General features: G+C 36.0%; 1 protein-coding gene across 2 annotated transcripts in view; it reads left to right on the top strand.

The window, feature by feature from the left end:
• The window catches only part of LOC306861319 (metabotropic glutamate receptor 8-like), a gene marked incomplete at both ends in the record, with an annotated part of 192,988 nt that extends 185,090 nt beyond the window's left edge, over positions 1–7,898 (top strand). For both annotated transcript variants that reach the window (XM_079403522.1, XM_079403523.1), the window contains 2 exons: positions 5,777–6,023; positions 7,849–7,898. In XM_079403522.1, the coding sequence (XP_079259648.1) occupies positions 5,777–6,023; positions 7,849–7,898 (297 nt within the window). The remainder of the gene's footprint in view (positions 1–5,776; positions 6,024–7,848) is intronic.
• Positions 7,899–17,324: the final 9,426 nt, after the last annotated feature.

Genomic DNA, 17,324 nt, shown 5'->3' with positions numbered 1-17,324 from the left:
TATGCAAATGCTAAATGTCTTGACTCCACAGCCAACAGAGCAATTTAGTCTGTACTGTTCCAATACTTTTGGAGGGAACTGTGGATACTTGAGGATACTTGCAGGTTAATTGAATTTACACCATTTTATTTAGCTCTGTTTTTGAAATGCATCAAGGAGACGTGTAATTTAGACTTTAAATACAGCTCTATATGCTACAATCCTCCGTTTAACTTCAGACCTCAAGAGTTCCTGAGGAATTTCTGTGTAATCGACATGTGATGAAATGCTCAGCGTGACGGTGTTCATTCATTCAGTCATATGCGCTTATATGCACTGCAGTACTTCAGAAACTCAAGTCCTGGTGTGGTTTTTGTTTTAATTATTCCTCTGGCTTATATATGGCTGATTCTACTAAACCCACTGGAAAAAACCTTTTGAGATTTGATTTCACCTCTATTTTGCAGAGATTTTCCATTATTATTCTAACCTTTAGAGCTTAAGGGGGTCATATCATCAAATGGAATAAAATGTACATTGATTGAAAGAGTTTGATTTATTTTACTGTAACTTTTAGAGCTCTAAACCTCCTGCCCAGGAGTTAACACACATACGTTTGAGTTTTTCTTAAAGGTACAGAACAGAAAAGGTCAGAAACAGTCATGTGTCACGGTGCTTCTGTGGGGAGTCGAGGAACACGGAGATGAAGGAGAGTAACGAAGAACAGTCTTTATTCATCCAAACCAGGGGTAACACAGGGTAGGCAGGAGACACACACGTAGCACGTAGTACTGACATTTAACACCGGACAAAGGAATCCTAGAACAGGCAACACTTTAAAAACTAAACTAAATGAGTGTAATAGACAAGACGTACCTGAATCAAATGAACACAAACAAGGGAGAAACTGGGTCACGGGGAGCACATGGGGACAGAAACACACAACAAAACCAGAATACCATTCTGACATTACCTGCCCCTCCAGGAAGGCGCGTCCTTGCGCCGCTTAACTTCCAGGGCAGTACCGGTTCAGGGTGCCATGGCGGAGCAGGCAGTTCAGGGTTCCATGGCTTGATGGCCTCCGTGGCTTTGGCCTTGGCACTCGGCCTGGCCATTTTGAAAACATGATCAAAAATTTCAATAAATAAACTATTTAAAAAGTTCATTTTGAACACTACATCTATTGTTTAATTTAAAACATATATTTTTAAGAAATCAGAAACTAAATTTTGCCTTGTAAATTATACATTTTAGTACAGTACTTCTATTTAAAGTAAGAAAAAAAATATGGTTTTAATCTTAGTTTAGTTGCAGCTGACTATAACCCCTATAGTTTCTGTTATAATCAGCTGCAACTAAACTAAGATTAAAACCATATTTTTTTTCTTACTTTAAATAGAAGTACTGTACTAAAATGTATAATTTACAAGGCAGAATTTAGTTTCTGATATGCTAAAATAAACTAAAACAGAAATGGAAATTACTGAAAACTATATAGATATAAAAAAAAGAAAAGAAAAAATGACAAAAAAAATTTTCAAATAAAATAAAAAAAGAAGATAAGAAATACAACTTCTATTGTGCTTTAAAGTCTCTCTGGTTCATTGACTATGTGTTTTTAAAGTTCTGACTAGATCCTGAGGGTTTTTGGGAGTATTAAGTTCTAACAGCATAAGCCACTGATATGTGGCGTTTCTGCCAGAGCCCCTGGTCATAATACAGCACAATCACACAGATCGATACTTTATATTCCCACGGAGTGGAAGATGATGGCAAATAGCATCAGTCATGTATTCTAGAGCTGTTCCCAGAAAAGCTGAAGTTGGTGAGAACTCAGAAGTTTGGTGATTTATATATAATGAGCAGTGTTTCCTCAGAATGGTATTAACGGAGAGGTTGTTAGTCTGAAGTGATTTCTTTGATCTAGAAGCAAATTAACGCTGAGCTTATATGTAGCTTTTAGTGGAAAATCTCCAATCTGTGTCAGACCGCTTTGGATCGATATCCGCAGAGCCAGTCTCAGGTGATTACCTGCAATTTCTGACCATATAAACCGATCCAGTGTTTGAGTTGTTCTCTCTCTCTCTCTCTCTCTCTCTCTCTGTGTGTGTGTCAGGATGATAAGCACATTTACTTAGCTTTAAAGAAAATTTGAAATTATATATGTTGGAGAGTCACGTGACGTGCTCATGAACCTAGTCGCACTTGAGTAGAGCTCCGTACGTTTGGCCCTTTTTGCTTTTTTTTCATTTTATTTTAAGCGTTATTCATTAATAATACTTTCACTGATGGCATACAATCGGAAACAGCAGGAATTGTTTCCATCGGCTTCTCCGATTAAGAAGAAATCCAAGTTACCGGCCGCGAGCGATATGATGGACAAGATGGCGAACACTGTTAAACACTTTGAGGACATTCTAAGAACCGAGTTGACGGCTGAACGAGTTCACTTCTCACGTCAGTTGTTCAGTCGCTATGCTCTAAACTGGATTTTCTTACAGGGGAGATGAGAGAACAAAAGAAAGTTATCGCAGATCACGATAAGCGCGTTGCCGCGCTCGAGCAACAGGTTGTGGACTTACAGGATCGCAATAGGCGCAGCAATCTGCATCTGGTTGGATTGTCTGAAGGTTCCGAAAAGGACGACCCCTATGGGCTTTTTGAAAAGATCGCTACCGACGTGGCTCCCGTCTCTGGCGGGCAAAGAGATTGAAGTGGAGCGAGCGCATCGCGTGTACACAAGGCTCTCCTCAGATCACGCTAAACCACGGGTTTTCATCTTTAAACTGCTGCGGTACACAGACAGGGAGCTCATTCTGTGGGCCACCAGACTTCATGCCCCGGTGAAAACATCCGACGGAGCAATGCTGTCTTTCTTTCCAGATTTTTCTCCAATCAGGGCAAAAAGAAGTAGTACATTTGCGCCAATTAGGAAGGAAATGAGAGAAGCTGGCATCCAGAATTTTCTTCTTTATCCTGCAACGCTGAAGGTCATTCTCAATCAAGGTGAACCTAAAATGCTACACTCCCCAGAAGAAGCAAGAGTTTTTCTAAGATCCCATTCATCCACCAACTCTTAGTGAGCTTCAGCTGGACATTTGTTGTCTAATCGGAGAAATGGTTGGGTGACTGTCTCTTTCATTGTTCACTTTAATGTTCACTTCTTAATTCATAGTTACTAGAAGCTTTCATTGTGCATACAGTATCACTTACTGATTATGATGTTATTTAATTTATGTTTCTAGTTGTATTCCTCCTCTCTCTCTCCCTTTTTCTATTTATATATGTATTTATTTTATTATATATATTTTTTTTAAATAGAGATACTACCTAGTCAATATGTGACTATGGGGCCAACTGTTGGTGCTACAGTAATGTGCAGGTTTTTGTTGACGCTATGGACCATATTAAGGGGTACTGGCAGATCAAGGTTTGTTTTTGGTTTGATCTGCCATAGTTCATGGGAATGTATTTATATATTTTTTGAATAGTGATGGGAAGGGTGGGGGGTGGTTTAATGGTAGACTTAACTGGTTTTATTCTCAAACTTGTATTTTGTCTTATTATGCAGTAATTATGTTCGATACCTATGACTGACCTTGATATTCTGAGTTATAATAGGCCTAAATGGTCCTCGCAAACGTACAGGTTTTCTGGATCTTTTGCAAAGAAGAAATATTGATATAGTTTTAGTTCAAGAATCCCCTTTGAAAGAGGTGGATATACACAGGTGTAATAATACGTTTTATGAAGTGGTATCTCACTCATCTTCAGATACTAAAACCAAGGGTATCCTAATATTGGTGCGGAAGACTTTAAATATTACTATTTTAGAGAAAGGTTGTGATACAGACAGAGAATACAGAGAATAACACATATAAAAACAATAGTGGAGAATAGGAATATTGTATTTCTTACAGTTTATGCCCCTTGTACTCAAGTTTTCAGATTTTGAAATTGTATTGGGTGCAGATACAAATTCTGTAATGTCGCATATCCTAGATAGATATGGACCAAAGGAATCACACTCTCAAATTATTATTTAATTTTTTTCTGAATATGAATCTGTCATCTTCTCTTAAGTGTAATCTCTGTTCGCAAGGATCTTTAGGCACGTTTTCGCATTGTTTTTTTTTTTTTGGGAGTGCCCCTCTCTCTCACCTTTTTGGTCTCAGCTCTCACAGGACCTGTTATATTTGTTGGGTACTGAGATATGTTTGACTCCGCGCCATTTTTTCATGAATGACTTTTGGGACTTCACCTTGTCCGTCCAACAAAGATCTTTACTCTTAGCTGCTCTCACAGCAGCAAAAAATTGCTAGTCAACCGTTGGAGTCCTCCTCATACAATGGACGGATGAACCTGGACTGTGTGTTTGTTGGACATTGTCTCGATGGAACACTTCTCGAGTGCATGGATCTAGTATGGAAACTGTAAGTTTGTGTCATTCAGTGGTTGATGTTGTGTCATCTTTTCTGGAATCCATGTGAAAAATAATTTTATTGTGGGTTCTGAATTTGCACACTTGTTTTTAGTTTGTTACTGCTGTTTCAGGAAGAAAATGTAATAAAATTTGTTAACAAAAAAAAAAAAAGAGTGATGATATATGTTTATCCAAAATGTTATTTATTTTTTGATTATTATCATTTATTTTATTTTATTTGGGGGGGGGTGAAATGTGACTTTTATGCTCATCAAGGATATATTTATTTGATCAAAAACACAGTGGCCTTATCTAGTGTGGACTGAACACTTAGCATGTCTGCTTCCCGCTTGGCAGCTCATATTTTAGGATCTCGCTCCTCCAGCCTGTTTCTGTTCGCTCTGTAAATGTCACTAAGCATATACCCCAGTGGATTGTCTTTAGAACCGCATTGATCTCCGCTCTGAACACGTTAGTACACCCACCAATGCATCCAGTCCAGTCCCGTTACGGATCAGCGGGTGGCTGGAGCCGCTCTCTGACCGATTCTTTTCATTACACTTCCACATTAGCACACTTGCTATTATCTGTCTCTGGTTTCACTGTGCGTTTGGACTCAAGCGTGTCTCGCCATCTGCTAGCAGTCGTTCGCTGTGATTTTTACCCCCTGCTGGAGACAAAGATACACATGAGTGCTTAGCCTTTGACGGTTCTTCTTCTGTTTGCCTGTGTGTGTGTTCACAGGACAGAGTGTGTGGTGTGTGCTCATGTCTGTTAATTGAGTAAGAGCTTTCATTTTTAAATTCTAATTAAGGAAAGTTGTAAATCTGTCTCTGAGTGTGAGCATGTGTTCTTATCAGCCGCTAATTATGCTTCTAGCATCTAAGAAGTCTTGGTGTGTGTGTGTGTGTGTGGAGGTCTCAGGGTTTCTGTGAAACCTTTTCAATCTCAAGATGCCTGTGAATAGCAAATACACACGTACTGTAAAAATGATTTTTCAAAGTTAAAAGTTTTTCAAAATGTCATACTTAAATGTTACTTGCCATTTCTTTGTAATTATTTGTTAAATTTACTAGCATTTTTTGAGTCAAAATTGATTCTGTGCTACATTTTTTTTTTTTTTGAACATCAAATGTTGTTGGTCTCTGTGTGTGTGATGGCTTAACTTATTCATTAGCTAGGCCGAGCTGCTGTTACAGTTCTGAAGGTTTTAAAATTGTGTAAAAAGATCCAGAAACTGTTTAAAACAGTAGATTATTATGGCTAGAGAGATTTCAAACTCTGAAGAAGGAACTGCATAGAGATGTGGTTCTTCTCTGACTTACTTTGACTTTCCCTCTCTCTCTGTTCCCGTCTGATGTGTTTTGTTTCCAGATGTACATCCAGACCACCACCCTCACCATCTCTCTCAGCCTCAGCGCGTCTGTGTCTCTGGGGATGCTCTACATGCCCAAAGTCTACATCATCATCTTCCACCCGGAGCAGAACGTGCCCAAACGCAAGCGCAGCTTCAAAGCAATCGTCACTGCCGCCACCATGTCAGGAAAAATTATACAGAAGGGAAGCGACCGGCCCAACGGGGAAGTGAAGACCGAGCTTTGTGAGAGCATGGAGACCAACAGTGAGTATTTCAGCCATGTCGACCAAAATAGTGCAAATCCCTTTGGTGACTTTTAGCACTTTTCATATATAAACCTTTGAAGACAAACTTAACCTTGACCACTTAATATGTAAATAAGTACTTGTATTGGAAAGACACAAAAAACAGGCTGATTTTATTCATTCCCACTGCTTTACGGGATTATGAAAAGATGTTAATTTGTCTTTTTTTTCTAATTTTCAAATAATTTTTGGCTTTGAATGGCTTTTTGGCCATGATTCAGCACACATTCATTTTTAATGAATGAATTAATTGATTTTTTATGTGGAAAATTAATAGGAAATATGCTTTGGTAATCCAAGGCTGCTGCGGTCACTGTTGCACTCTATTTCTGCTCTGTTAGCATCATTTTTTCCTCCAGATGTTTAGTAGATGTTCCTGCTGTATGTAGAACATCTGTTTACTAAAAAATGGTAGACTTAACCAAACACAAGTCTTGTTGTAAGACCTAAAGTTTCCCACTGAGATGTTTACCGGAGGTAGACAGGCAAAGTAAAATGTGACATCAATGTTCGCGGTTTGATTAGCATATTCGACTAGCTGCGTTCTTTGCCTGTTTGATCAATGTCTTGCTTTTTTTTGTTCTCCAAAGTGCAGGATTATGGAGTGTTGAATATTTAATCACTCAGAAGCGATCCAAAGCTTTGAGGGGAAATAAGCCCATTTTAAGTCATCAAGCCAATTACTTTGTTCTGTGCTGCGGGTGATGCTTTGCCTTATGAAACATTAAAGTGCAACTCATGTATCAGTAGCAAGACCACCCAAAACTTTTGCTGACTAAATTAGACAAGTTTTTATTTCATTCTTGGCTTTTATGATACTTTTATGTAAAGATAAAAGAAGAAAGGATTTGGAAGAGGGAACTAAAATGCCCTCAACCAGTAGTGGTGGAGATTTTGAATCATTTCAGTGACTCTTATGAACCTGTTCACCAAAAAGATTATGCAGGTTTCATTGCTAAGTCAATGAATAAACAGCCATCTACTAAAAATATGTATAAGAATGTGATGCTAATGTTGGTATAAGGTATACAAATTAAATTGAAAGTAATGAACGCCTAAACTTTAGCTATCATTTTTTTTTTATATTTTATATACAGCAGCTTCGAAAAAGCTATTTTACTTTTTTCTGTGGTATTAAACTTCTCATATGCCGCTGTTATTAGTAATATACTAATGCCAACTGCCAAATATGACACTTACAAAGTAATATAATTTATGAACGAATATAGAAACGAGAGAAAGTTGGGATTTTTTTCTTTTTTCAAGTTAATCAAGTTTTTTATTTTTTTTAATTCATAAAACTATTTCCACCCGGCCACACATTGTGGGTGATAACCTCCCCGTCCTGATTTGCATGGTATCATGTGTCGATGATAGCCAGAGATAAGCATCAAAAATTGGCAATATTAAGAAGATTTAGCATTTCCAATTAATGTAGGCCTGTTACATTCTTATTATTATTAGGTCTATTATTATTATTAGATTACTTTTATTCATAAATTACATGAAATTATTGCCCCACAATAATTTCATATATAGCGCGATTTTCTATGCTAAGACAAAAAAAGTGTTTTTTTTCCCCCACCCCCTTTAAGAACTGTTTACTGAAAGATTATTTGGGGAACCAAAAATGCTTCTTCTATAGAATCACTGCAAAAAGCCCTTTTGGAAGATTGAGCAGTGACCATAAAATGATGCTCGACTAAGACACTTGACTTGCGCAGGTACTGCACATGCAGTCGAGTGAGAGCGAATGTGATTCTAATGTGTTTCCCCTCCTGCAGCATCTTCCACCAAGACGACATATGTCAGCTACAGCAATCATGCCATCTGAAGAGGGACACTCTCTGTGGGCGGAGCCAAGGGCGGGGCCCTGTCTGAAGCAGGACGTTTGTCATGTGACATGTGCTGACAGGCAAATGGACCTGGAACGGGCATCTGAGCATGAGATTTTTATATCGTTCTGCATCAATCTAAAACCTGCAGCATCCTGGGAGCCAAACAGACTTATGGGACCTTCCAGCGAGACTGCTATCCTGCGTTCAAGAGCTACCGATCCTGCCATGAACACACGTGAATATGCACACACTCACAAAACTGAAGGTGCAGGCTTGCAGTCATACAAAAAATAACTTTCCACAAATAATCGTATAAACATTCTGCAGATGGAGACGTTCATAGTAAACTTTGGAAATGTGGATGTAAAAAAAAAAGAGAAAATGTATGAAGACTACCAGAGTCAAACTATGTTTGTTGTTATCGTATTTTTGTGGTTGTGCAGATTTTTTCATTCTTGTCCCACTTTGTCAGAAACCTGCATTCTGAGATGACGTGTCTTGTATTGGCTGACTGAACCGTAACTGCGGGATTGTGAAGCTGTAAAATGCCATGGTTGAAGCATGCTAGTTTTTATACCAAAAAAATGAAGATTTATTTATAATAAAGGAATGTTTTGCAAATGTGTAGCGTTGTTAGATGTGTTTTTGACAGTGAGATTTGTTTTTCCCTTACAAAGATCCCTTACTTTATAAACGCTATACTGCACTTGTTTAATAATATAGCCTTAAGACTTAAACGTTATAGGCTACATGTAATAAGACTAGTGTGATAAAAATCATTTAGTAATTCCATTAACCTTTGAGGAGGAAAAAGCATCTTAATTTGGCCCAAACTGAGCAAAAATATGAAATTTGGTGCAGTTGCTTTTATTTATATGGCCAAGAATAAGAAATTCTGATAGCTTGTAATGTAAATCAATGAGATTTTTATAACAATGTAACAAACTATATCTCCTCAGTTTTATGATCTTAACTTATGTGTACTTTATAAAAAATTTATAGATTTCACAGCAAAAAGACACGTGAACAATGACCTGAAGGTGGACATGACATCATCAGAATGATACTAAAAGACATTTTACTTGCTAAAAAAGTACTGTATCAATCAGACAACAAAAGGCATTGTGTGCAACAGGTTTTTCAACAGGTTTGGACCTTGGTTTATCATTTAGAGGCCTTTTAAATATGATACAGCAGATAAAATTGTTTGTGCATTGTTATATCCTTCAACTCCATGCAAAGTTGATAAATTAGTAACTTTTGCATAATACACTCAAACATGCATTTGCATTGAGGCATTACATTGGAGGTACATCTATAATATTGATTAATACTTTTGTAATAGAAGAATTGATTCAAGTGCTTTATGATTTAAAAGCCTCCGATTTATTCTGTTAAACGTTCAAAGGCAATTGCCAATCAAATATGGCCTGATTATGAAATAATAATCTTCAAAAGAGGTTGTTGTTTTAACTTTACTGTCTTTACAGAGCTTTAATGAGTACTAAGATTGTTTTTCCAGGTACGCCGGTCTGTGTCTGCATAAATCCAATGTTCTGGGTGAACCGACGTTGAATTCTGACTGACAGCATAGCACCTCGAGTGGCTCGAGCGCCTCCCGCTACAGAGGCAGTGTCTCAGGTAACAACCAGAAACAACAAACTCGTCTCTTTGGAAGGATCTGCGGTTGCCATGGCAGGCAAACAGCTGACCTTGATCTCCTCTGGTTTCTCTCCAAGGCTGTTTTCACGCTTGATTTGACAGCTTGATCTAAACCAGAGTTATTATCGTAAAATAAAACCATAAATAAAAACTTTTTTTTTTTTTTGCTATCAAAATAAAACAACATTTAGCAGACGCTTTTATCCAAAGCGGCTTACGAAAGTTAAAATAAAATGTTTAAAAACATATTTTATTTTAGTTGCCAAGACAACATTTCTCGTTTTCAATTACTTTAACTTTATGTAGCCTACTAAAATAACTACAACTATAAAACTAGGTGAGTATGTTTGTAAACAAACTTTGATGTTGGTTTGGGAAAACGATTTAAAGTTTGAAGTAGTTTAAGAAGAAAGAAGTTTACATTTTAAAAGCTTGAAGTTTGGATAGATGGATAGATAGATATAGATAGATATAGATAGATAGATAGATAGATAGATATAGATAGATATAGATAGATAGATAGATAGATAGATAGATAGATAGATAGATAGATAGATAGATAGATAGATAGATAGATAGATAGATAGATAGATTAACATTTAAAAAAAAAAAAAAAATTACAAAATTACTAAAAGTTTACCAAAATGAAACCGAAAACCAAAAAACTGTAATTGTATCTCAATAACAGTAAAACAACACTGATCTGAACCAAATGTTGATTGCATCCACTTTTGTTATTTAAGTAGGCTAGTTGTCTTTTTGGAAAACTTTGCTTAAACAGCACTTGCATTTTTTATTGTTGCCGCATTGCAAGAGATACAAAACAATGCATTAATGAGCATCATGCTTCTTTATCCCAAAACTCATGTGCACTAAAACCAGACCATTGTGATACCCTAAATACATTCATGATTCCAAACTATTCCAGTAGAACTGTTTTCCCAAGCAGAGAACTGTGCATTCAGATGTTTATCTTTTCCTCTCTGTGTTTTTCTCCCAACCCATGGAAAGCTATTTGTGTGTGTGTTAGTTTTGCCTAATAAGATTTAGCAGCAGTGAAAACCAGAATAATTTTGAGTAGAAGTGCCGTATTATTGTTTGCGGGACCCAGAATGGCCGTCCCCAAAGGAGGATGAGGCGGGAAATAAGTTTAATCTCCAGACTTCCAGCTGCCAGATAGCAACACAATTGCATCTGAATATGAACGTAAAATATATTTTGTCAGTTGTTTTATGAGACGTAATCTCTCCGGGGAACCTGCATGAAAGAGGCACTTATGAGTGAGACAAGCTGCAAAAGCTCATGCAAAACACTGTCTTTTGTGGATCAAAAATATTCAGGAATGAATTAATGTGGAATGTTGGTATCTTTAGTTATTTATAGATTTTTTTTTATTTAAGAACATTTACATCCTTCTAATATTTGCATAGTGAATTCTAATTGACCTACATGTTTTATTTATTTGCATATTCAATTCTGATTGGTCTTTTTTGCTTGCATTTATTTAACCATCTACAACAGCATTTATACTGCACTGAATGTTTATTCTCATGTGCAGATCATTTTTGCCATTTCTTTTACATAGAACCAAACCATTTACAAAATGTCAGTCTAGTGTGTTAACAGTATTTAAATGTACTAATGTTGCTCAGTCTTGTTGTTTTGTTATTTTTTTCACAGCTTTATGATTTCTCTTCCTTGGCTTCGGTACAAGACTGTGAACATATGAATGGCTCCAAAGTGTTTAGAAAAACACCACACTTGGGATGAGCGAGCTGTCAGAAATGTCATAGCTGTCAATCATTTTGTCTCTCTGAATACCGTCGAGACGGAAGCGTTACTGGTGCTTCATCTGTTTAATTATGATCGGAGCACTTGGGATTTAACGGCATATGAACACACACGGTATCTGCAGAATCATACCACTGAAAACCATCAGTGACTCTTATTATAAATGCTTGTGTCTTAAAAATAACATGACATTTTTCACCATGTCTTTGAACCTTTAGACTATTTTTATGCTACTGTGCCTTTAAGACTTTGCATGTGAGCTGCTGTGCATGGTCTGCTTTCACAGGGGCTACAGGTTTGCTGTTTGGGTCCAGAGAAGTTCACACTATCTCATCTTCATTTCTTATATGATAAATGTATAAGGATCTGCAGAGCTGTAGGTGCTACACCACCAAGAGCAGCATAAGGTTTGCTGAACTTTCCATGTTTTACTCCTATCACGGTATCTATCCTTTAACTCATATGACTATAAGAACCAAGCTCAACAAGAAGAGTTGATGTGTAAATATGGGTGGTCATGTGTTAATGTTTTGAGATGAGGTCGTTTTTTTTGCTGCTTGCTTTCAGTAGATGGTCTCTTTGAGCTGTGGATGAAGTTTACAGTATATTTTCATAGTACATTTCAATGGTTTATCCCAAAACATCAAAGAAATTTTGATTCTAAATTCTCCATTGGAGAAATCTAGCATTACATGACTTGTAAGTGAATGGGTGTCATCAGAAAGAGAGTCCAAACATCTGATAAAAACATCACAATAATCCACAAATAATCCACACCACTCTTGTCCATCAATTAATGTTTTGTAAGTGAAAAACTATGCGCTTGTAAGAATCCATCATTAAAGTGTTTTTTAATTTCAAACTGTCACTTCCGGCTAAAATATAGAGTTCATAATCCATAAAATTGCTTTCTCCGGTGAAAAAGTAATCTGGTCTGAATCAGGAGAGGAATATGCACAGATCGAGCACCATTTACAAGCAAAAACAGTCCAAACCAGTTCTAAACAAAGCTCTAAGTTGTGAAATTATGTCTAATTTATGAAATTTGTGGAAAAATGTGAAAAATGTATACAAATCCTGCCAGTTTTGTCTCGTTTGATGAATTCTACCAATATTTGTTAATTCTTTGAGAATAAGTCAGTAGACGGTCTTTTTGTGCTGTGGACAGTGCAATTGCATGGTGCATTTATTTTTTTTATCCCAATACATCAAGGTAAATTTGATTACAAGTGGCATAGTCTTTTATATGAAGTATTGCATGTATATCTCAACAAACTTGTCAATCACGCTCTTAAAATATCAGCATGAAACCCTCTCGTCATGTCTTCTCAATCTGTTCTCGTAGCAGTACAACACGGCAGCCACAGGCACGCTGTATGTGGGCTTGCAGGCGCAGGAGCAGCTCACAGACAGAATCTCACATCTTGACAGCATCAGTGAGAAATGGCCGCACGCTACAAAAATCCCAAAGCTGGCAGAGAGCTGTTGCTCTTGTTTGTCATGCTCGACTGCGGTCGTGTTCCCTCCATGCAAGCGAAACTATGAAGAATGTACATGGTTATGATTGAGGGTTTTTTTTTCTGCAAAATTGGGAACATTTTTGTAGAGCGCTTCTGATTTATGAGTTTAGAAATATCAAGAAGATATTGAAAAGTTTCTTTTGAGGTCATTTTCTGAGCCTATGCAGAAATTCTGATTTTTTTTAGATAAAAGTTATTATAAATTTGCTATTTTTTGTTAAACCACTTACACTAATTATTTTATATAAAAAAGTTCATTATTTAACCTGTAAATCATAATTTTAGGTGAGGTGGAAAACAGAAAAAAAATATATATATATATATATATATATATTACATTTTAAGACAGTACAACAATTACTATTAAATTATTTATAAATACTTTACATTTTAATATTTAATTCTTAATTGAATACATCTTTAACATAAATTTGCATTACAGTTATGAGAACTGAGAGTAATGTCTAAAAGGAATAGTACACCCTGGGTGGATTTTGATGAGAGACAACAAGTCCAACAAGTTTTTTTTGTGTTTTTTTTTTACTGGAGGAGGCGTTATTATGGATTATGGACTCATATTTTGGCCAGAAGTGACTAGTTCAAAGTTAAAACCATAATTATGGATGTGGTGTGGATTACTGTGATGTTTTTATCAGCAGTTTGGACTCTCATTCTGACGGCACCCATTCACTGCAGAGGATCCATTGGTGAGCAAGTGATGGAATGCTACATTTCTCCAAATCTGTTTCCAAACTCATCTACATCTTGGATGACCTGAGGGTGAGTAAATGTTCAGGAAATTTTCATATTTGATTCATATTTGATTCCTTTAATGGTCTGAAAATAGTTTGTTTGCATGGATTCATTGTGGGTGTTCAAGACACTAGAACTAAGATTCAGACTTAAGGCCCTTGAGGAGAAAGTAAATTATAAAGACAAAACCACCTTTTGTTCTTGGGGAGTCATTGACCTTTTACCATAAAATGTGCAAAATTTATGAAAATCCCTTCGGTTTCGTCTCCTGTTGCTTGATGAATTCTACCTCCCTCTGTATTTTCTGACCTTCGGGCTGGTTATTGATTTAAGTTCAGTGCTTTGGACTGTGACACTTTCAAGCTGCAGACCAAAGGATGCAGAAGCATCTCAGTAGAAAGTCAGAACATCCCTTTGAGATACCTGCTGATCAATTGGCAAAGTGGACAACGTCAACACACTTCCCAGAAAATGCATGAAAATCCTTGTTCAGACTGCATGTTTGGAGGCTCTGCAGTTCTTTTCTAAGCAATTTGCTTATTAATGTCAATTATGGATGTAGAATATTCATCTGTGTGTATTTTACATCTGTGCACACTAATACTTGAAAATTTAGTTAAATGTGATGTACTAAAATAACTAAAAATGAAATAAAAATGAATAAAGTAAAATAAAATAATTATAATTATAAAAACAAATAAAAACTTACACAAACACACAACAAAATTAGTTTAACTTGATGTACTAAAATTAACCTAAAACTAAAATCAAATTAATCAAAAACAAACAAAAAACCTAAACAATAAAAAATGGCCAAAAAAATCACTAAAATAAATAAAACAATTTATTAATGCACAAAATAACTATAACTGTAATATAAATTGGAAAAAAATAAAAAAATAATACAAATGAGAAAACACACAACAAAATTACTAAAATAACTGAAACTGTGTATATTAATATACTAAAATAAATAAAACTGAAATAATATAAAAAACTAAGAAAAAATGACAAAAAACACAACAAAATTACTTAAATGGAAAAAAACTATAAATGACAAAAGTGCTAAATTAATATTTAAATTAAAATGGAAAATATAAATATTAAAAGTAATCCATAATAGCAATAAAAACTATTATAGTATCTCAATGATATTAAAGTAACTGATAAAAAAAAAAAAAAAAAATATATATATATATACATGTACATATATATTTTAATGCTGCTGTGAATGTTTGAGTGCATCTCAGCAGGCGTGTTCAAACCTCCCGTCCTTTTCGGGATTACGATCAGCTACTTTCATCTTTTTAAAAGCTAGTTTTGCTTTAAAAGCAGTGGCCTGTTATCGTAATGACTCCAGACCTGGTCAAATGTGATCCTCAGAGTACCCACGGCTATTTTCCACACATAAAACTTTTCAGGCCTAACGGGATTTTTCCTCTAATGGCAGACACGAGGGACAGCTATGCGGTTCGGCTCCATTTACAAAGCGCCGAGAGCCTTTTCACTGCGAGTGCTGACACTTGGGCTGAGCGTTTTGAACGCGGAGGGCATGTCGTCAGTCACGCACTTCGGTGAAGTTTTAATGAAGGTGCCACTTTTGGTCTCCAAGTCCACGGGGCTGTTAGAACCCGTGTTTCTGGCCTCTCTATTGATGATCCTGCCAAATGGGTATCTTTGAGCCGAACGGTTCGACCTGTTTCGCCGTGTTCCATTGTGTGATATTTCATTCATCTCGGTGTTGAGAGATAGAGAAAGGTGGGGATGATTGAAAAACGAGATGTGGATGACTTTGCTCGGTAACAAGGCCAGATCTGGTCGGAGTCGTCTGGGTTGAGTGGGTAGATATTCTCAGCACATTCATAAAGCATAAGGCTGGGAGAGGAACGAAATGTACGCTGCAATAACCAGCCGTGAACGGGGAAACATGTCACTGATGTACGACCCTTTTTAAAGTGCGTCCTGTCAGCTTGTGTCAGATGGTTTTTTAGTTTTAGCAGCGCTGCCGAAGCTGCTTTGAAACTGTTACTACAAGCTGCACATGGTTTTAAGTAAGTTCAATTACAGTCAAGCCATTTTAGCATTAGAAAATTGTACACTAAATATCATCAGAGAACACCATATTTTGCATCTGTTTGTTGGAGCAAAGAAATTCAGTGATTAAAATGTTTTTTTGTTTTGTTTTGTTTTTTTATCAACAAAAATGGAAATGGACTGTTGATGAAAATAGAATGCAAATAACACCATATTAACAATGCAAAATATTTTTTAGTTTGTTTTTGTTTTTTTAAGAAACATCTAAACAGAATGTATAATTTTGGTTTTTGCCATTATTTGTTTTTTAATTTTTATTTCAGCTTTAGTTTTTTTTTTCATGCATTAGTTTGTTATTTTAGCAATTTTGTTGTTTGTTTTTGTCACTTTTTCATTTATTTATTTATTTGTTTTTTATTTCAGTTTAACAAAAGTTAAACAAAATGAAAAGGATAAATGTTCCCCTTTGGCAATTAGCTGGAATAAAATATGAAGCAACTGTTTTTAAGATCTTAAAAGAATGTAATTGTTGTATTGAATATTTGGTTTAATTTAGCATTTTCTCATCAACCAAAAAGGTATTTTTGTTGACTAAATTAAGATGCTATATTGTAGAAGTCTGTCCCATAAAGGACCAATTGTATAGTATTTTTTGTGTGTGTGTCATTATATGCTGTTATTTTATGGAAAAGAGCAGCGTGACCATTCTTCATTATTTCTTCTTTTGTGTTTCACGGAAGAAATTCATATATGGTTATAACAATATAATTGTAAATTAATGTCAGATTTTTTTTCTTTCTTTATATGCACTACCATTCAAATGTTTGTGGTCAATATTTTTTTTTTTACACATTTATGATTTTACATTAGAAAACTATATCAGGATTTCCACAAAAATATTAACAGTATTATAAAAATAAGAAATGTTTCTTGAGCAGCAAATCAGCATATTAGAATGATTTCTGAATGATCTTGTAATACTGAAGACTGGAGTAATGATGCTGAAAATTCAGCTTTGACCACAGCAATAAATTTCATTTTAAAATACATTGCAATATAAAACAGCCATTTTGAATTATAATAATATTTCACAATTCTATATGCAAGCTTGGTGAGCAATGATATTTTATCGTTTCCATAAGACACTAATGGTTAACAGGAATGCTGTAAATGGTGTTTTATCATTTCTGGTCCTTGTAAAGAAAATACAGCCTACTCAGATGCAACCATGCGACTTTCTCCATGTCTGAGAAATTCAGGGAAACGTAGCAGTGTGAAAAATGAAGTAATGCAGTTTGCTTCCTCTCCTGGAGTATGCGGCAAATGCATTAATGTCAACAGAACTCTAATTAATGCCACACACTGAGTAAGTTCAGCGAGGGTCAGTGAGGGTCTGCGCTGGTGATGGTCAACCAGAGGTTGGCATGGTAACAGATCTCCTACAGGTTGATAATGAAGTTCCCACTAGTTCTGCTGACCTCTGTGGCTCATATTCGATGCTGCCCGCGGGTCAGAAAGGTCACCTACTGAGTGTGGACAAGGACCCGGAATGCTTACTTTCCCCCCTTTTTCCTTAAGTCTCATCTGAAATGTCATTAGTCATGCAGATATTGTGAAATTAGCAATTAAGGCGAAGAAAAAAATATCATTGCTAGCTGGAGC

The sequence above is a fragment of the Barbus barbus genome (genome assembly GCF_936440315.1).
Source record: "Barbus barbus genome assembly, chromosome: 42".
Lineage (NCBI taxonomy): Eukaryota > Metazoa > Chordata > Actinopteri > Cypriniformes > Cyprinidae > Barbus > Barbus barbus.
The sequence above is the reverse complement of the archived record's forward strand: the minus strand, read 5'-3'. Positions and strand labels throughout refer to the sequence as shown.